Genomic DNA, 20,394 nt, shown 5'->3' with positions numbered 1-20,394 from the left:
GAGAGAGAGAGAGAGAGAGAGAGAGAGAGAGAGAGAGAGAGAGAGAGAGAGAGAGAAAACAAGGGAGAGGGACATTTTGCATAAAACAGAGGCAAAGAAAAAAAAAAGTGAAAATTTCAGCAGATTTTTTCCTGTAATGAATAAATTATCCCAAGGTCCAGGATTTTTATTTTTATTATTATTTTGTGTTTAACGTCACTGCATAACCAACCGAAGGTCTTTATTGTGAGAGGACGTTGGAGGCAAAGATGGATAAAGGACTGGAAAGGGTCAAAATGAAAGGCTGCACAATTTAGAGTTGCCACTTTGTTACTCCCTAAGACCTCATTAATTTCAACTGGAGAAAGCTTTTGTGTTGGAAACGTCCGGGCCTTTTTTAATTTAACATTTTAAATCGTGTAGTTGTGTGGTAAAGCTTGTGCTGATGGAGGGGCGGTGTTGTCTGCCTCGGTGGTGTAGTGGTCAAGGCGCTCGCCTGAGGAGGGCGTGGGTTCAATCCCAGCCGAGGTATGGAATTTTATCCTCAATATAATTTGAGAATTTGACCACAATAATAGGAGGGCGTGGGTTCAATCCCAGCCGAGGTATGGAATTTTATCCTCAATATAAATTGAGAATTTGACCACAATAATAGTCTAGCTGGAGTAAAGGGACTTATCAGTCCTATGCGAGCAGTATAAATAAGCACTATTATTATTATATATAGTAGTAGCCTACTGCTGGAGTAAAGGGACTTTTCAGTCCTATGCGAGCAGTATAAATAAGCACTATTATTATTATTGTCAAGTGTACTTAGCTATCTCCTGATATCACTTCAGCAAACGTTGCGACATTATAATTATCAGATAAAATATTCATTGAAATAGGTAATAACATACATAGGTAGATACATAGAAATAAAATAAAATTAGAGGAGTGGGATTAAAAATGCAATGTTTTCCCATCGAAGGTTTAAAATTGGCATTCAAAATGGGCGAAAATACTATAGAGCTGACAACATTGCCGATGGTATCGCTCTCTCCCTCTATCTTTCTCTGTCTTGTCGTAACTTTGATATTTCGTCAAAGAGGATGACAATATCCTTTTCTCTGTTCACTTCTACAGGAAACGGATGCTCTCTCTCTCTCTCTCTCTCTCTCTCTCAACTTCTCTCAAGATCAAGAAACTAAAAATGTCGTTTCATGTCATTTTTCACAAGGGAACATCAAAACTGTATGTGAAGGAAAAAAATCTATACAGCTAAAACACAAGAACTTCTAATACCTATCTAAAATGAGCTTAAAGGATTGAAAATCTCACAACTTTCAATATGTTTTAGTTGTGAGCATGTTCGCCAAAAGGTGATAAAAAAGTATGGACCAATCTTGCTTTTTTTTACCAACTAGAGGTACCTAGGAACATGGGATTTGAACCCAGCACCTACGATTTCTGCGTTGATCAAACACCTTTGAAAACGATTTTACAAGTAGGTACCTAGCTCTATGTTGCCAGATCTATTTTTTACTGTTAGAGAATAGTACGGTATAGGTGTGTTCAGCTGTGGATGAAATGTAGGTAAAGTAACGTTTGGTAAAAGCGCTTTCCCCCCTTATATTATTTGGACTACAGTAGGTGCGTAGGTAAATATAGGTACAATGTAAGTCTATGAAAGTATGACGGAGAAACAGCATACGTAGTAGGTACCTACCTACCTAATGTAATATCTCCTAGAAAAGGTATTAGAGAGAGGTAGAGGGACAGAAAACTAAATGGCGAAATGTCAACTAATAGTGAATGGGGAAAACTTAAGACCCCGGGATTTGCATAGTAATGTTGGCGTGACCAAATTAGAAAGCCAAAGGGGTTAAGTAAGCACATACATCATTGCGTAAACCCCGTGTTGTCAGTTAACCTGTTCAGTGTCCCTTGTCCACGAGAAGGTGAAATGTGGCGTAGCAATATGAAAATCAAATAGGTAACATGGAAAATTTAAAGGAAACGGACCTAAATAAATTGATTTATTGGAACACTTGTGTTTTAACCTATCTTAGGAGATAGGATTTGAATAGAAGCTCAAGAGAGAATGAGCGAAATAGAAAAGAAGGGAGAGAGAGAGAGAAATAAGATGAGAAAGAGAGAGAGAGGGGAATAGAAGGAGCGAGAGAGGGAGGGGATGAGAAGCACCTCCCTACCTTGTCCCCTCCCCTCTAACCCCCTCTTAAGTTATCATAATGAAATTATCAGTCTCCTACCCCCCCTGTATTCTCAATACCCCCTCAGTACCACTTTGATTACTCCCCTGAGATGAACCCAAGTATTTTAAACCTCATAATATGAATGTGAATCTAGAGCACACAATAAACACTGTGCTATTCGTGTGAATTTACCTGGGAGAAGGGATTTTTGCTGTCGTGGCGCGTGGCGAGAGCATGTCGCATTGGCAAAGACGCAGGGGTCTCCAACTTCCATGCGTATGCGGGCCACATGCTACATTGGCAGGTACTTCGCGGGCCACATACACAGGGGAACAGGCGCGTGTCCAGGATTTGCGGGCCACAAAAATGGTCAGGCATTCCACGTGTGGCCCGCGGGTTGCTAGTTGGAAATCGCTGGCATAGAGCATCAAGCAGGTAGGCGGAAGTGACGACTTCAAACCGTATAGAACTGAGAGCAAAAAGCTCTATGCTCTTTGCTCTCCGTTCCACTCTGTTTTGAGCCTAAGGCCTAAAGCTGTGTCCATACATAGTCGATGGCCGTCGATCGAAGACGTAAATCTAATCCCCCACAAAAACACAAATGTGAAAAAAAGGCCAAGATCCTATCAAAAATGTCGACTTATAAAAGTGGTAAGATCAGAAAATTAAGGCCAAGTCTGTATTCCCAATTTTTCGTGTCTGCTGAAAATGCTGGATCTCAATTCCTTCAACCTTCTCTCAATTTCAACTTGGCAATAAAAAAATGAGTCGAAATGTTTCGTGTAATAATTATACACACTGGCGTGCTCAGGCCGGAACTTGGCCTGGCGCACTGCTCGAGGCAGTGTGAACGGTTTCAGTCGACATCGATCGACGGCCATCGTCTATGTGTGGACAATGGACACTACTTAAGGTATAATGATTGAATACTACTTTGTCTGTTTTTCAGTTTTTTTGATACTTTGTCTACAATGTCTCAACTGTCTACTGTCTTGTCTTGTCTGTTTCAGATATAAAACCACTGCCAAGATGTTGGACAATGGAAGAGGATCATTGTACATAGTAGGATCTTTCAAGAAAAATATTCCCGAGCCAGATTTCAAGGTAAAGAAATGACTTATTGAATTTTATTACTAAGAATCAGGTATGATAAGATGCCAATGTTTCTGGGTCATTCAAAAGCTTTAGTGCTACAGAGCTGCAATTCTGAGTACCTCCTTTGGAAATTATGTGAAACGACGGAAAAATAGAGTCCATTTCATAATGCAGTAGTATGTATGAGTCCCTCTAGAGCCCATTTTATAAAGAAATAGGGACACTCTATGGCCCATTTCAATATTCTCATCTTCCAACAATAAAACCCCATCACCATGTGTGGTAACGCGCTAGCTAATTATTAAAGTCAATCCAAAGCCCAATTTAAGAAAGGAAATTTGTGGGGTATTCAAGATCAAATTTCCGACCTGTAATTTGTCAGATGAAATCATTTCTCCTTATTTACCACCAAGGATGAATAAATATGTATACCTCCCTATGTATATCTTATTTACCATGTCAAATAAGTACATAGTAGGTATATAATTCTTATTTACCACCAAGGATAAATATGTATACCTCCCTATGTATTTACCATGACAAATAAGTAGTAGGTATATATATAATTCTGATTTACCACCAGGCACACTTTCAATTTATTTCCACCACTCGGAGATGCAAATTTGACAAGGTTTCTTCTTCTGTGAGGGAGATAAAAAATACGTATACAGGGTGTTTAACGAACATTATCCCATCAGGATAAAATCCGCCCCGGGCGGGAATCGAACCCGCGGCCTAGCGCTTACAAGGCAGACGCACTACCAACTAAGCTAACTAGGCTGGCAGTACAGGAGTGGTAAATAAGAACTACCTACTATGATAATGGTGACCCTAGCCATTAATTTTCAATTTTAAGTATTTTGGTCACACCCTGTATATGTCTTAGGTGTATAGTTACCTATAGGTTGAGGTATATTTGATTAACAGTAGGAGGGGTAATAAGTAGTATGAGAAGAGGGGAAGTGGAGGATAGGAGATAAGGGGAGGGGGAAGCTGATTGGAGAATGCTCCAGGGTTCCAGGCCAATCAAAACAGAGAAGAGGGAGAGAGGGGGAGGGGGGAGGGAAAGGGAGAGAGAGAGATATAGTAGGAGGTAGAGTTAGGGGGAGAGAGAAAAGTGGAAATGAGATTCATAGAAATCAATTGAAAATATTTTGTATACATTTTTTATTTTCCTCCGTCTTTCTGCTTTCTTTTCCCTTCGCCATTCTCTCTCTCCCCCATTCTCCCTCTCCCTCCCTCTCTCTCCCTCCCTCTCCCCCCCCTCCCTCCTCCCTCTCTCCTCCTCTCTCTCTCTCCCCTCTCTCCCCTCTCTCTCTCTCCCCTCTCCTCCCTCTCTCTCTCTCCCTCTCTGCCTCTCTCTCCCTCCTCTCTCCTCTCCCTCCCCCTCTCCCTATCTTTCTGGCCTCCTCTCTCGTTCTAATGAAAAAGTTCAAAGATTTGTGACGTCAGACTTAACGCAGTTGCTATTTTTGTCCGCTAGGTAGCGCCACTATGCAAGCACGCTAGCGGCGGAGCAGAACTGCGCAGAAACGTATGCGCACAAACACATTAATGCGTTACCTAGGTAGCTGCAAGGGAGCTTTGCTCGGGACATTTGATGTGACGTCATCGCCTACGGGAGCGTATGCCGTGACGTCAAAGTTTACGATTTGCCGGTATTTTTTAAATCGATTTATCTCGGGATCTAGAAGTCGTAGAAGAAAAAGAAAATTCCGTTGGTCCTCATTTTTCCTGCTCTATGACTTTGAAACACCACCCAAGTAAGCGCAACTGATCTATTGAATTCATACACTTAAAAGCGGGGTGGCTCAGGTAACAAGCTAAGGTGGCTCAGGTAACATGTTTAGATTCCAAGTAGGCATTTAAGCAAACACTTACAATTTATATGTACTAGCAAGAGCCACAAAACTCGAGTGTTATATATAAAAACAAATAGGGCCTAAATTCATAATTCTCCTAATATGGCGGTATACTCACACCTAATATTATGGTGGCATACCCAAACCCAAGTACCTAACGTATGTGATTTCTCATGGGAATTAGAAGAAGTTTGAGGCGCAAAGTTTTTTCCACCTCCTAATCAGTTAAGTCCAATAATAAACAACATGTTGCCAAAGTTTTCCAACTTGCCTTCACGATGAGACTTGTTTTCTTTTCCTGACTTCTTCATAATAATAAAACATTGTTAGCTTTTTCCTCATCATGAAAGCTGAAAATTTCATGAGAATAAGAACATCAATATGGTGAATATGGGACCTAGATTTATGAAGACAAGAGTTTTTCTACAAGCAAAGATATATACACGTAATTTACTGCATAGAACACGTGCATTATTCATCAAATCCAATCATTAATCACATATTTGTGCTAAAGCAGAGTTATTTCACAATTTTCTGGATATCACAGCACAAACGCCGTATTTAAGAGGGCCTAAATACAATCAGAGGGCCTCGACCCTATCGGGCCTTGAACCTGGGACAGTGGGTGTGCAAACCTAGGAGGTTACTGGCCGGCCTAATACGTATTTCCTTCTCTTGTTTCAGCTGTTCCTAACCTCTAACGTGACCATATCGGATTTCAACATGGGTTACAGCATGACGGGATCCCTGGAGAGGGGCTCCAAACGAGACAACTCATTCCAAACCACCCACTTTGCTGTGATCAAGAGACGCGACTTTGAGAAACGCTAGCGACCCTGTAAAATTCTAACCCTTGGGTCTACAGTGACATGTTAAAGTGTTTGTTAACCTTTGAGTATGTTTAGATCCGTATTTAGGGGATGGGGTAGAGCTTAATTTTTCTCCTTTACTCCAGGCCTTACTTACTTATCCGGTTATACACCTATACAGGCCGTGAAGGTCCAAAACCTGCTCTGATGAGCCTTCTCCACCTCGGTCTATCTTGCGCTGTTTGTGTCCATTCTTCTCCTTCTTCTTGCTGGGACTTTATACTTGTGAACCAATCCTTGATGTTGTCTCTCCACCTCTTCCTCGGCCTTCCCCGTCTCCTCTTTTCCGTCGTTCCGTAATCCAGGTTGAAAACTTTCTTTACTATTGACTCCTCATCTGCCCGTGCTACATGCCCCGCCCACCGCATGATTCTACCTTTCACACATGATGTTACTCCAGGCCAGGCTCCTAAAATGTCGAGCATCCCTCCCCTAAACTCGACAAAGTCCTGGATACGGCCCTGGGCTGCATGGTTGTGTTTTTCTTTAGGAAACGGAAAACCGATTGTGCGCCATCTTAGATTTCCTATCCTATGGTTTAGTACAGGCGCTATTACGCCAAAGGAGGAGAACGAGCTTCAGAAGAGGGGAAATTGCGAACGGAAAATACCTACATCTCATTTTACCTACCTACAATGCTTATGATATCTGAAATCAATAGAAGATACACATTATGATTTCTCAATTTAAGCTCAAAGAAACCATTTCTTCAGGCTAAAATCAAGAAATAAGAAATCTCTCTCTCTCTCTCTCTCTCTCTCTCTCTCTCTCTCTCTCTCTCTCTCTCTCTCTCTCTTGTTCCCTTACAATTTACAATAGTCTTATTGGAGGAACTGGTTTAAATTGGGGAGTAATGAGAATGATGAGATTTAGTTTTAAGAAAGCGAAAGTTTCTTTCCATAGCGTGAAGTTCTAATTGAACTCATACACTTAAAAGCGGGGTGGCTCAGGTAACAAGCTAAGGTGGCTCAGGTAACATGTTTAGATTCCAAGTAGGCATTTAAGCAAACACTTACAATTTATATGTACTAGCAAGAGCCACAAAACTCGAGTGTTATATATAAAAACAAATAGGGCCTAAATTCATAATTCTCCTAATATGGCGGTATACTCACACCTAATATTATGGTGGCATACCCAAACCCAAGTACCTAACGTATGTGATTTCTCATGGGAATTAAAACAGAGAAGAGGGATAGAGGGGGAGGGGGGAGGGAAAGGGAGAGAGAGAGATAGTAGGAGGTAGAGTTAGGGAGAGAGAGAGAAAGTGGAAATGAGATTCATAGAAATCAATTGAAAATATTTTGTATACATTTATTTTTTTCCTCCGTCTTTCTGCTTTCCTTTCCCTTCGCCATTCTCTCTCTCCCCCCTTCTCCCTCTCCCTCCCTCTCTCTCCCTCCCTCTCTCTCTCCCTCCTCTCTCTCTCTCTCCTTCCTCTCTCTCTCTCTCTCCTTCCTCTCTCTCTCCCTCCCTTTTTCTCTTAACTCTTTCTGTTTTGTTTGTTTTTTCTCTCTCTCTCTCTCTTGTTCCCTTACAATTATTTACAATAGTCTTATTGGAGGAACTGGTTTAAATTGGGGAGTAATGAGGAGATTTAGTTTTAAGAAAGCGAAAGTTTCTTTCCATAGCGTGAAGTTCTAATTGAATTCATACACTTAAAAGTGAGGTGGCTCAGGTAACAAGCTAAGGTGGCTCAGGTAACATGTTTAGATTCCAAGTAGGCATTTAAACAAACACTTACAATGTATATACGTTGTATTAGCAAGAGCCACAAAACTCGAGTGTTATATATAAAAACAAATAGGGCCTAAATTCATAATTCTCCTAATATGGTGGCATACCCAAACCCAAGTACCTAACGTTAACGTATGTGATTTCTCATGGGAATAAGAAGAAGTTTGAGGCGCAAAGTTTTTTCCACCTCCTAATCAGTTAAGTCCAATAATAAACAACATGTTGCCAAAGTTTTCCAACTTGCCTTCACGATGAGACTTGTTTTCTTTTCCTGACTTCTTCATAATAATAAAACATTGTTAGCTTTTTCCTCATCATGAAAGCTGAAAATTTCATGAGAATAAGAACATACCTTTCACACATGATGTTACTCCAGGCCAGGCTCCTAAAATGTCGAGCATCCCTCCCCTAAACTCGACAAAGTCCTGGATACGGCCCCGGGCTGCATGGTTGTAGGAAACGGAAAACCGATTGTGCGCCATCTTAGATTTCCTATCCTATGGTTTAGTACAGGCGCTATTACGCCAAAAGAGGAGAACGAGCTTCAGAAGAGGGGAAATTGCGAAAGGAAAATACCTACCTACATCTCATTTTACCTACCTAAAATGCTTATGATATATCTGAGAATCTGAAATCAATAGAAGACACATATTATGATTTCTCAATTTAAGCTCAAAGAAACCATTTCTTCAGGCTAAAATCAAGAAATAAGAAATCATAATTTTATTATATTTAGCTCGGAGACTGTTCGGGTATAGTTTTCGGACTTTCAGAGCGTTCTCAGAATTCAACAAACACTTTAACATGAGATTGGTGACCCCAATCCTTACTCTTAAGTGTACATAGGCAACAAGTTGAACCGGTGACTATTTTGCTTTCATTGTTTTGTAGAGTCTTCATTAAGTATCTATAGGTGTAGTAAATGTTGTAATTTGTAATCTATGTATAGTGGCTTTCAATGATCATGTTCAGCAAATAAATGAATGGGATTTTTTTTTTTTTTTTTTTTTTACATTACAGTAATGTACTTAAATGATTTCAAATGAAGAGATTACCTTGAAATGGGGGTCTTCTCTGACGAAATGCCTGTGTGCGCAGTCCAGTATGAAGAACTTTTGTACCCACATATGAAGAGATAGAGCCATATTTGTTTTTAATGAAAAGTTCATCTTGTTGGAGCTCCATATTGTTTCCTCCATCTAATATTATGCATCATATTGTGTATGTGAAAGCCTTGACAATCTCGACATACCAGATTTTAATTCGAAAACAAAATGTTTTTCTCCTCTTTCAGACGGGACGAAAACAACAAGCAGAAAGTTGTTTTATTTTTCCACTCAAAAGACTGGAGGATTGTACATGTTTGACAAAGAGAGAGACAATAGAACCGTGAGAAGAGACGAGGAGGAGGAAGAGGAAGAGAGAGAGAAGGAGAGAGAGGGAGAGGGAGAGAGGGAGAGGGAGAGAGTGAGAGGGAGAGAGAGAGAGAGAGAAAAGGAAAAGAGAGGGCAAAGCATAATAATTGCTTAAAAAGTTGAATAATTGAATCTAGGTATACTTTGTTCATGGCTGTCATCTTGTTCTCGTGTTGAATTATTCAACCTCTTCACTTGAGTATTTCTTCATTTTTTTGTTCCATTTTCCACCTTTCTTCTTCTTCTTCTTCTTCTTCTTCTTCTTTTTCTATTTTTTGAATCTCTCTTTTAGTAGGTTTTCCTTCATTCCTCCTTCCTTCATTCCTTCATTCATATTTTATGTTCAAGTTAATTACGTTCGCCAGACAGTCCTAGAGCTACCTACCAAAAGAAACGGAAAAGCCTTTGTTTGTTTTAGGTCTTTAATTCTTCATTTTCAAGGGTGGCCTGTTGAAGTCACAACGTTTAACGGGCTTTTAAAGAAAAGCTTCGCGGCTATGAAGCATATTTGACAGAGACACCTCACGGTATTAGGTACTTGGGTACCTTATACCTGGTACCTACTGAAGAATTGGTACTCATGTTCATGACTTTTACGTACCATTGCATAAAATTATCTATTGTTCTTATATTTATTTTCATGTAAATTATTGTCTATTAAATTATAATAATTTGACGATTTCAATGAAAATCAATTTGGTGTAGATTTTTCGCCTGCTGTTGTTATTCCATCCATTTTCATGTAAATAATGTCTAGTCCTACTCAGTTACAACGAGTCTGTGTGATTTATAACTTGAACACTTCACAAGGTAGCGCGCGGGTTCGATTCCCGCCGGGGCGAACTTTATATTTTGTAAATACACGGGCCGTTCGATAAGTTCGTAGACTCGGATACTTCCTCTTGGTACCTATGAAGTCTAAATTTAGGTGCCACTGCAAAGTATGTCTTGTTTTAGGAAGGTACACCAAGTTTCATTACGTTCCTCTTGTTAGCCTTTGATTCACAGCTATCAAATAAATAGGACTAGTTTGCCAGCCTAGTTTGGTAGCGCGTCTGCCTTTTAAGCGCTAGGTCGCGGGTTCGATTCCCGTCCGGGGCGGATTTTATCTTGGAGGATAAGATTCGTTCTCGGAACGGCTGGCTTTCTCCTATCCTGTCCTCTCCTTCTAACTTGGATTTCGGGACGATAAGACCTCCTTCGTTACAGTCCCCTCTATCAAAACATCTTGAAAAAAAAAAAAATTGGACCGATTGCAATACTTTCATTACTAGTATAGCTCGCTATACTGTAGTAATAGAATGTCAATCTAACAATTTGCTACGTCAATATCAAGATTATCAAGTTATAATTCACACCTTTTAATGTAATATTGATGATGAAATTTGTCCTAATTAGCTTTGTCTGGGGTTAGTGCAATATAGTATTCACGTATTTTGTTTATTTTTACTGAGCTAAGTTTACATTTTGAATAATGTAACAATTTGCTACGTCAATATCAAGATTATCAAGTTATAATTCACACCTTTTAATGTAATATTGATGATGAAATTTGTCCTGATTAGCTTTGTCTGGGGTTAGTGCAATATAGTATTCACGTATTTTGTTTAACTATTTTTACTGAGCTAAGTTTACAATTAGACTCTCCTTATTCTTATATTTACAATAAGAATAAGTTTGGGGTCATGTTTGTTTTATTTTATAACTATTATTTCAATTTAACAATTTATTATTTTGTTAATGTGTAAACTTACATAATTATATCTCAATGTATGTACCTACATGTGAGGAGGTTTATGAAGAAAAGGCCATTTTTCGACGAAAAACAGTAAGTACGAAAAATTCCCGGGCGGGAATCGAACCCGCGGCCTAGCGCTTACAAGGCAGACGCACTACCAACTAAGCTAACTAGGCTGGCGTCTAAAAACATTGAAGGGGGGGTTCCGTAAAACTGATTATCTTGTTTCATAGTAACCATGACAACACGACTTGTTTACAAACTTGACTACAGTTGTTCATTTCTTCGGGAGAATTTCTGTTGCAAACAGTTTCTTTTTCTATCGATACCTACCTCGAATTTTTCACGTTAATTAAAACTTGTAGTAGACTTATTGCTATTGAATATTGAAGTAATCAATTCAATTCAATTCAATTACCTGTTAGGCTACGAGGTGACAAATTAATTATAGTTGTTCTATTTACCTAAGTAGCTATTTCCTTATTTGAAAGATCACCAATAAGAGTAATTTTATTACAAGTGAAAGGTTCTGAAGACACAAAGACGGTATAAAGTATTACAAGTGCAATTATCCCAGACATTGTAACAACATGGCATTACCAGAGGAGCAAGCGGAACAATATTATGAGAACTACAAATCCAAATCTTACAAAGACGAGGAGTTTGAACAGTTTGAGAAGAAAGTTGATAACATTAGTAAGTTGATCCAAACATTCTTTCTTTTTTCCAATATGTTAATTTTTTAGCCTTTTTTTTCTATCCCTTAACTGAAGTGACCAAGATTGAACGGTAGATATGTAGGTATTGTCTTTGAAAACACAATAATAGGTACCTATAATTGATGGTAAATTTATACATGTTGTACACGATTATAACCAATAGGTAGTTTCATTTTCCAGCATTTCCACCAAAAAATTATCAAAACAAAAGCAGAGACCTGGGTACCTCTATTTTCATTGAAACCCGATTAATTCCTGCATTTTCAGGCCGACTGATCGCCAACTTCAGCAATAAAGATAAGAATATAGCCGCCGCTGCTATGAGAGAGGCCAAACTATTACTAGAAGATAATCAGCATGAGGACAAAGAAGCAAGAGTCACCCATGAACTGGTATCCAAAAATACAGACAAGCTGGTCATGTTTGTTTTATTTTATAACTATTATTTCAATTTAACAATTTATTATTTTGTTAATGTGTAAACTTACATAATTATATCTCAATTTATGTACCTACATGTGAGGAGGTTTATGAAGAAAAGGCCATTTTTCGACGAAAAACAGTAAGGGATAAAGAAAAAGAAGGGATTCAAGAGAATGTTAAGAAGGAAGATAAAGAGTTGGCATTAGAGAGTGCTAACAATGTTAGTTCCAATACTGCTAGTGCCGGTGATGATGTTGATGAAAGCAAGATCAGAGTGAAGAAAAACAAGACTGTGATTAATCAGAAAGCGTTTGATAAGTTTTATGAAGCGGAACAGCAGGATATAGACCTCCTCGTAGAATCTTTTCAGTATTAAGGCTATGTCAATAGAGTAGATTTGGCTAAGTTCTAAGTATTATTATATTATTTATATCTATTTACATTTACTTCCTGAGCTTATTTCATGTTATTTTCCCCTCCCTAATGCCTAATGCTATGTCCATTGTCCAAAGTCCATATTCTGTCCATTCCCACACGAGTTGATGTGCACTGCTGGCGGCTGAATTTATAACATTGTAGGTAGGTAAGTATCTTATCTCTTAACTTATGATTAAAAACTAGAGATCATCAGATTATTTATTTATTGCTGTTTTAATATGGTTTATACAGTGTGGGAGTGGCATATGCGACAAATATTCAACTGGTTAACTGGTGCAATACAACAATGTGTTAGCTTTTATTATTGTGTGAACCATCACAATATCGACTCCTAATAGAATACAGGGTGACCCCAAAAACGGCAAAATTTCCTGATGGTTTCCGCGCGCATGCAATCGCCTTCGGATTCAGAGTAGAAAAAAGAATTCAGGAATTTCCCATTAAGTTCAGAGCTATTGCTCATCATAAAATAAAAAAATGTAGTTCCCGAATGCACTGACTTGGACTCGAACTACCAATCACCAGATGCGAATTCCTGAGTCCTGAGGCGGGTTGATTGTGTGGGACACCCTGTAATATAATTATTTTGTTTTTATTATATTTATTATCTATGTTGTTGTATGTATGTAAAATAAATCAATGGGATCTTGTTTTCTACTAGATACGCTCGATACATACGTATTCTTACCGGGTTCTTATTTTCTCACTCTCTACCTAGGTACCTATTCATTGAAAAAAAGCGTATTATCCTCCAGAAAGCGAATAGATGATGAGAAGGGAGAGAAGGACAGGATAAGTTAAAGCCAGACGTTCCAAGAACAGACCTTATCTGTTCATGATAAAGTCTAATCCGGGCGGAAATCGAACCCGCGATATAGCGCAAACTAACAGTTTCAAGTTAAAACATAGACCTCACTGTCGTTTGGTCAATAATTATTATTATTATTATTATTTTTTCAGTAGGAACCTTTGTCACATCATGATTTCTCTCCCCCAGGTTATAGAATGCAAAGCTGCTGTGGCTTGGGAACCCAAGAAGCCACTGTCCCTTGAAACAATTCAAGTTGCACCTCCTAAGGCCGGAGAGGTCCGCATTAAAATTGTGTCAACAGCTATATGTCACACAGATGCTTATACATTGGACGGATTGGATTCTGAAGGGAAATTCCCGTGTGTTTTGGGACACGAGGGAAGTGGCATTGTTGAAAGTGTTGGGGAAGGTGTCACCTCAGTAGCACCAGGTAAGTTTGAAATCCCTCTTAAGTGACAAGCTGAAATAAATAAATGGGAAAGTAGTTGGTACAAACATGTTTAGCTTTCAAGTGAATTTACTTCCAAGTAATAATAAATAATAATAAAAATGGGTCCACTACCCAGTATTATTACTCCTACAAATTTACCTCATATTTTTTCATTACACCTCATTGCATTGTATTAATTATAAATCCCCGTCTTCTTTCATATTATCAGGTGATCATGTGATTCCACTTTACATTCCACAATGCAATGAGTGTAAGTTTTGCAAGTCCAGCAAAACAAACCTGTGCACTAAAATCAGAACTACTCAGGTAAGTTTTCAAAAGTCTATACCTACATGTAGAAAAGAGGAGAAAAAAAAAAAAAAACTATAGCAAATGTAGGTACTAGCATGGGCGTAACCAGGGGGTTGCCCATGGGGCCCGGGCCCCCCCCTAGAGATTGAAACATACCTACACTAGATAAAATGACATTTTCTGTCTTTTTTTTTAATTTAATAAGTAGGTATAGAAATCATGATTTTGTGTCATTTGAAAAATACGACATTAATAAAATTTCTACTCATAGCTCATAGTAGGTATCCGTTATGCTCAATGCCAAAAATTCCCGATAAATGCTCTCGGCAGTTTGGCAACACTGATTTCAAAATTTTGTGGCACAATCTTTTAAATATTTTAAACTTGTGAAGTTGTGATTGTGAACCTAAACAGCAAAATATTATTGTGATTTGATTTATTTGAATATTTTTGGGCTTGACTCACGACTCACATTAAAATTATTATTGCTCACAGTATAAGTAGGTAATTTTTCCAGGTAATCACCCATCCAAGTACAATCCATGCTCAGTGTTGCTTAACTTCAGTGGTCTGCTGGAAACTGATGCATTCAACCTGATATACCTAGACACTGGCTACTAATATACTGTAGGTATTTCTTCAACTAAAATAGCGGGCCCCCCCTTAGGCATAATCCTGGTTACGTCCATTCTCGGTATAAATTTGCAGATGATTTCATGAGATCCGTGGAGATTGATGCACAGAGAAGATTCGAGGAGAGGAAAGCAAGGCAAGACATAGCAGATCATTTCAAGGCCAATGGAAATAAAGCATTCCAGAGTGGGCAATATGAAGCAGCCTTGGTACAATATGATAAGGTAAGAATGAGCTACACAGTTCTTCTAATTAAATGTAAATGCAGTTTCTTTGTGTTATCAGTGTTATCAGAGAGATTTCGCATCGCGTTTTTTTGGACATCGGGTACGATGTTCGAACAGGCACACTTTCAATTTATTTCCACCACTCGGAGATGCAAATTTGACAAGGTTTCTTCTTCTGTGAGGGAGATAAAAAATACGTATATAGGGTGTTCAAATGAAGAAAACTTATTTCTTGAAGACGTTTGATAGAGGGAACTGTAACTTCTCAGGTCTTATCCTCCCGAAAGCGAACAGAGAAGAAAGCCAGCCGTTCCGAGAACGAATCTTATCTGTTTAGGATAAAATCCGCCCCGGGCAGGAATCGAACCCTCGGTGTTACCCTCCGAGCTACAACTAGGCTCGCTCGAAAATATTAAGCACAATTCTTTTCCTGGGTAGGTTCTACAGGGGGTGGCAAATGGTATATAAGAACTAGTCTGATAGTGGTGACCTCCTCATCCATTAATTTTCAAATGCCCCTCGTTAACCTGTATGCCCCTCGTTAACCCTGACCCCTCGTTAACCCTGTAATGCCCCTCGTTACAACCGTTACATATATGTAACAGATGTAACAAATTCTATCAGAACCTCTCGCACACTTCCTTTTTATTTTATTTTTTTCATACGAATCCTAATTGAACTTCTCACACATGGTCTTATCTGTTCACAAAACCAAAATCATATATGATTTCACCTTTGTTTTCATGGTTTTTTTCATCATTTGAGAAGAGGATTTCGAGGGAAGTGTTGCAACGTCTTGGGCATTACAGGGTGAAGTATTTTGATTACACCCTGTAAATCACATATTTGTGCTAAAGCAGAGTTATTTCACAATTTTCTGGATATCACAGCACAAACGCCGTATTTAAGAGGGCCTAAATACAAGCAGACTCCGAAAATTTGGAGCCGAAAATTCGACCCTATCGGGCCTTGAACCTGGGACGGTGGGTGTGCAAACCTAGGAGGTTACTGGCCGGCCTAATACGTATTTCCTTCTCTTGTTTCAGCTGTTCCTAACCTCTAACGTGACCATATCGGATTTCAACATGGGTTACAGCATGACGGGATCCCTGGAGAGGGGCTCCAAACGAGACAACTCATTCCAAACCACCCACTTTGCTGTGATCAAGAGACGCGACTTTGAGAAACGCTAGCGACCCTGTAGAGTTCTAACCCTTGGGTCTACAGTGACATGTTAAAGTGCTTGTTAACCTTTGAGTATGATGCTCAGTTGCTCAAAGACGCTATAGTTGTGTTTTCCTTTCGGAATCGATGGGCTCCAAACGAGACAACTCATTCCAAACCACCCACTTTGCTGTGATCAAGAGACGCGACTTTGAGAAACGCTAGCGACCCTGTAGAATTCTAACCCTCGGGTCTACAGTGACATGTTAAAGTGTTTGTTAACCTTTGAGTATGTTTAGAGCCGCATTTAGGGAATGGGGTAGAGGGTAGAGCTTAATTTTTCTCCTTTACTCCAGGCTTAAGTCCAATAATAAACAACATGTTGCCAAAGTTTTCCAACTTGCCTTCACGATGAGACTTGTTTTCTTTTCCTGACTTCTTCATAACAATAAAACATTGTTAGCTTTTTCCTCCTCAACCTACATCGCATCAATATTATGCATAGCACGTCTCTACAAATTGTACCTGGCAATTCACGAGTTATCACAGCTCAAAAATAGAAAATGAATTATTTTTCTTTAGAAAGCGAAATTCCGCATTTCCGCCATACAAATACGCAACCCCCCTCTTCCGAGAACACATCAAAATCTTTATCAGCAGACAGGTAACGAGAATTTTAAACGAGAAGAGAAAAATGGAGCGAACTATAAATACATAGACGGAAAATTTAGCTTATTTTCTTTCTTTCAAAAGTAAAATAAAATATGAAGAGCAGTAGGGGGGAGGGAGATAAACGGAAAAGAGATGGATGAGGAGAAGAGATGAGGAAAAGATATGCGAAAGAGGAGGAGAAGGGAATGGAAAAGAAGAAGAAGAGTAGATGAGGATGAGAAAATCGAGAAAGAAGGAGGAGAAGAGGTAAAGAAGAATTTTCGGAGAGGGGTTTTGGGGGTGTCTTCTGAATTCTGATATTTTCAACATCCAGAAAGGAACAGGGAGCAGGAAGAAGGAAGGAAGGAAGGAAAAAGAGGCAGCAAGGAAGAAGAAGTGGTAACGTAAGAGGAGAAGAGGAGGAGGTGGCACATAATTGTTTACAGACAGACACACACACACACACGGACCAATGGCTGAAACTTTGGATTTAGGCTCTAGGGACCTCAAAACGTGTTTTGACAAATTGACACTAAAAACTGACCATCGAAAATTTGACCCGATTACATTAATTTCCTTCCTATAGGATAAGGAAAGTAAAAAACACTCGGCATGGGCGTAACCAGGGGGTTGCCCATGGGGCATGGGCTAGAGATTGAAACATACTCTCTAGATCTAGATAAAATGACATTTTCTGTCTTTTTTTTTTTTTTTAATAAGTTGGTATAGAAATCATGATTTTGTGTCATTTGAAAAATACGACATTAATTAATAAAATTTCTACTCATACCTAGTAGGTACCCGTTATGCTCAATGCCGAAAATTCCCGATAAATACTCTCGGCAGTTTGGCAACACTGATTTCAAAATTTTGTGGCGCAATCTTTTAAATATTTTAAACTTGTGAAGTTCCAAAGTTTTCCAACTTGCCTTCACGATGAGACTTGTTTTCTTTTCCTGACTTCTTCATAATAAAACATTGTTAGCTTTTTCCTCCTCGTGAAAGCTGAAAATTTCATGAGAATAAGAACAATATGGTGAATATGGGACCTAGATTTATGAAGACAAGAGTTTTTCTACATGCAAAGATATATACACGTAATTTACTGATGCATAGAACACGTGCATTATTCATCAAATTGAATAAGAACAATATGGTGAATATGGGACCTAGATTTATGAAGACAAGAGTTTTTCTACATGCAAAGATATATACACGTAATTTACTGCATAGAACACGTGCATTATTCATCAAATCCAATCATTAATCACATATTTGTGCTAAAGCAGAGTTATTTCACAATTTTCTGGATATCACAGCACAAACGCCGTATTTAAGAGGGCCTAAATACAATCAGAGGGCCTCGACCCTATCGGGCCTTGAACCTGGGACAGTGGGTGTGCAAACCTAGGAGGTTACTGGCCGGCCTAATACGTATTTCCTTCTCTTGTTTCAGCTGTTCCTAACCTCTAACGTGACCATATCGGATTTCAACATGGGTTACAGCATGACGGGATCCCTGGAGAGGGGCTCCAAACGAGACAACTCATTCCAAACCACCCACTTTGCTGTGATCAAGAGACGCGACTTTGAGAAACGCTAGCGACCCTGTAAAATTCTAACCCTTGGGTCTACAGTGACATGTTAAAGTGTTTGTTAACCTTTGAGTATGTTTAGATCCGTATTTAGGGGATGGGGTAGAGCTTAATTTTTCTCCTTTACTCCAGGCCTTACTTACTTATCCGGTTATACACCTATACAGGCCGTGAAGGTCCAAAACCTGCTCTGATGAGCCTTCTCCACCTCGGTCTATCTTGCGCTGTTTGTGTCCATTCTTCTCCTTCTTCTTGCTGGGACTTTATACTTGTGAACCAATCCTTGATGTTGTCTCTCCACCTCTTCCTCGGCCTTCCCCGTCTCCTCTTTTCCGTCGTTCCTAGGGCTTACAATGTAAACGTGCTACCTACCAAGCTAACTGGGTTGGTTATTATTTTTACTTACCGCTATTCTGTACAGGGGCAACATGTTGATATGCCGGTACAAAACTATACGGTGACATGTTGTTCATCTTGTAAGGGACATTGTTGTTACTGTTCATACTGAAAATAAATAAATTAGAACATTATTGACCGTACGATAGCGAGGTCTACACATGTATAATATGTGTTTTAACTCTACCGTTTTGCATTTGGTTTAGGTTGGGAGCCACAAAGTGAATTTAAACCTCGGATTAAGTAATCTGATTGGTTCATTTCAAAGAACGGAGCAGTTGCAAATGGGTAAAAATTATAAATAAATGGTCGATTCCTATGTAAAAAGTTACAGTTCCCTCTGTCAAAAACCTCTTAAACAAAAAAAAAAAAAAAAAAGACTCAGAGCGTTCTCAGAATTCAACAAACACTTTAAGATGAGATTGGTGACCCAATCCTTACTCTTAAGTATACATAGGTAATTAGGTAACAAGTTGAACAGGTGACTATTTCGCTGTCATTGTTTTGTAGAGTCTTCATTAGGTATCTACAGGTGTAGTAAATGTTGTAATTTGTAATCTATGTATAGTGGCTTTTCAGAAGAGTGAAAAATTCGCATACAAATAGGTATCTTCTCTAATGTTTCCCCATCTAATAAATACATTATTAATTGATTTTATTGTTTCATCATGTGTATGTAAAGGCCTTGACATTGCCACATTTTTTTATTTTTTTTTTTTATTTTTTTTTTTTTATAAATAACTCTTTCATTAGAACGGAAAATAAAAATTGAATTTAAGACCTTTTACATTTATTTTTTTGGAGTTTTGACCTCAGATTTGGATTTTTCCAAACTTTTTACATAGGAATCGACCATTTATTTATACTTTTTACCCATTTGCAACTGCTCCATTCTGATATTTTCAACATCCAGAAAGGAACAGGGAGCAGGAAGAAGGAAGGAAGAAGAGGCAGCAAGGAAGGAGAAGTGCCAGAGGGGAGTATTAAAGAAGTGGTAAGGGGAAGAGGTGGCACATATTCTGCAGAAATAAGCAAGCTAGTTAAGGATATAACATATTTCATGCACGACCTGCACCCTAAGCAAGACCTGAGCAATTTACAGTACAAACAAAATAGTTGATTCCTATCATAGCACTATATCTGTTCAAGGGAGGTATCGCTATATCTGTATTGAAGGCAGGGTCGAATCCAGGATTTCAGTAAGGGGGGAGGGGGCAAGAATCCAAAGAGTTATTTATTTGGGGGGGGATGCTCCAAATTATAGGTCAATGCTTCAAGTATTTAAATGTCTAGCCAGAGGGGAGTATTAAAGAAGTGGTAAGGGGAAGAGGTGGCACATATTCTGCAGAAATAAGCAAGCTAGTTAAGGATATAACATATAACATATTTCATGCACGACCTGCACCCTAAGCAAGACCTGAGCAATTTACAGTACAAACAAAATAGTTGATTCCTATCATAGCACTATATCTGTTCAAGGGAGGTATCGCTATATCTGTATTGAAGGCAGGGTCGAATCCAGGATTTCAGTAAGGGGGGAGGGGGCAAGAATCCAAAGAGTTATTTATTTGGGGGGGGATGCTCCAAATTATAGGTCAATGCTTCAAGTATTTAAATGTCTACATTTAGGAGTAAAAAAAGAAGCTATAGTAAATGATGTGTCAGGGCCATATCGAGGATTTTATGGGGGGGGGGGGGGAAAGGC

The 20,394-nt window shown here is 38.9% G+C and overlaps 3 protein-coding genes and 1 long non-coding RNA gene across 4 annotated transcripts in view; 3 read left to right on the top strand and 1 right to left on the bottom strand.

The window, feature by feature from the left end:
* Positions 1-6,256, top strand: part of LOC103509413 — a 53,699-nt gene extending 47,443 nt beyond the window's left edge. The window contains exons 3-4 of the mRNA XM_017444183.2: positions 3,185-3,278; positions 5,816-6,256. Coding sequence (XP_017299672.2) covers positions 3,185-3,278; positions 5,816-5,962 — 241 coding nt within the window. The 3' untranslated portion in view covers positions 5,963-6,256. The remainder of the gene's footprint in view (positions 1-3,184; positions 3,279-5,815) is intronic.
* LOC113467534 lies at positions 5,986-8,167 on the bottom strand. The gene is made up of 2 exons (XM_026823760.1): positions 8,090-8,167; positions 5,986-6,376 (listed from the first exon to the last, which is right to left on the bottom strand). The coding sequence occupies exons 1-2, from the start codon at positions 8,136-8,138 to the stop codon at positions 6,114-6,116; spliced, it is 312 nt and encodes a 103-aa protein (XP_026679561.1). The 5' UTR covers positions 8,139-8,167; the 3' UTR covers positions 5,986-6,113.
* Positions 8,168-11,196: 3,029 nt separating this feature from the next.
* LOC103509412 lies at positions 11,197-16,076 on the top strand. The gene is made up of 6 exons (XM_026823757.1): positions 11,197-11,586; positions 11,877-12,030; positions 12,177-12,376; positions 13,438-13,447; positions 14,730-14,880; positions 15,930-16,076. The coding sequence occupies exons 1-6, from the start codon at positions 11,481-11,483 to the stop codon at positions 16,074-16,076; spliced, it is 768 nt and encodes a 255-aa protein (XP_026679558.1). The 5' UTR covers positions 11,197-11,480.
* On the top strand, positions 13,456-14,039 carry LOC113467533. Its single transcript, XR_003391587.1, has 2 exons — positions 13,456-13,711; positions 13,941-14,039. It is a non-coding gene; the product is annotated as an uncharacterized LOC113467533 (long non-coding RNA).
* Positions 16,077-20,394: the final 4,318 nt, after the last annotated feature.

The sequence above is a fragment of the Diaphorina citri genome, unplaced genomic scaffold (assembly GCF_000475195.1).
Source record: "Diaphorina citri unplaced genomic scaffold, Diaci psyllid genome assembly version 1.1 scaffold495, whole genome shotgun sequence".
Classification (NCBI taxonomy): Eukaryota; Metazoa; Arthropoda; class Insecta; order Hemiptera; family Psyllidae; genus Diaphorina; species Diaphorina citri.
This window is presented reverse-complemented; position numbering and strand designations above follow the sequence as displayed.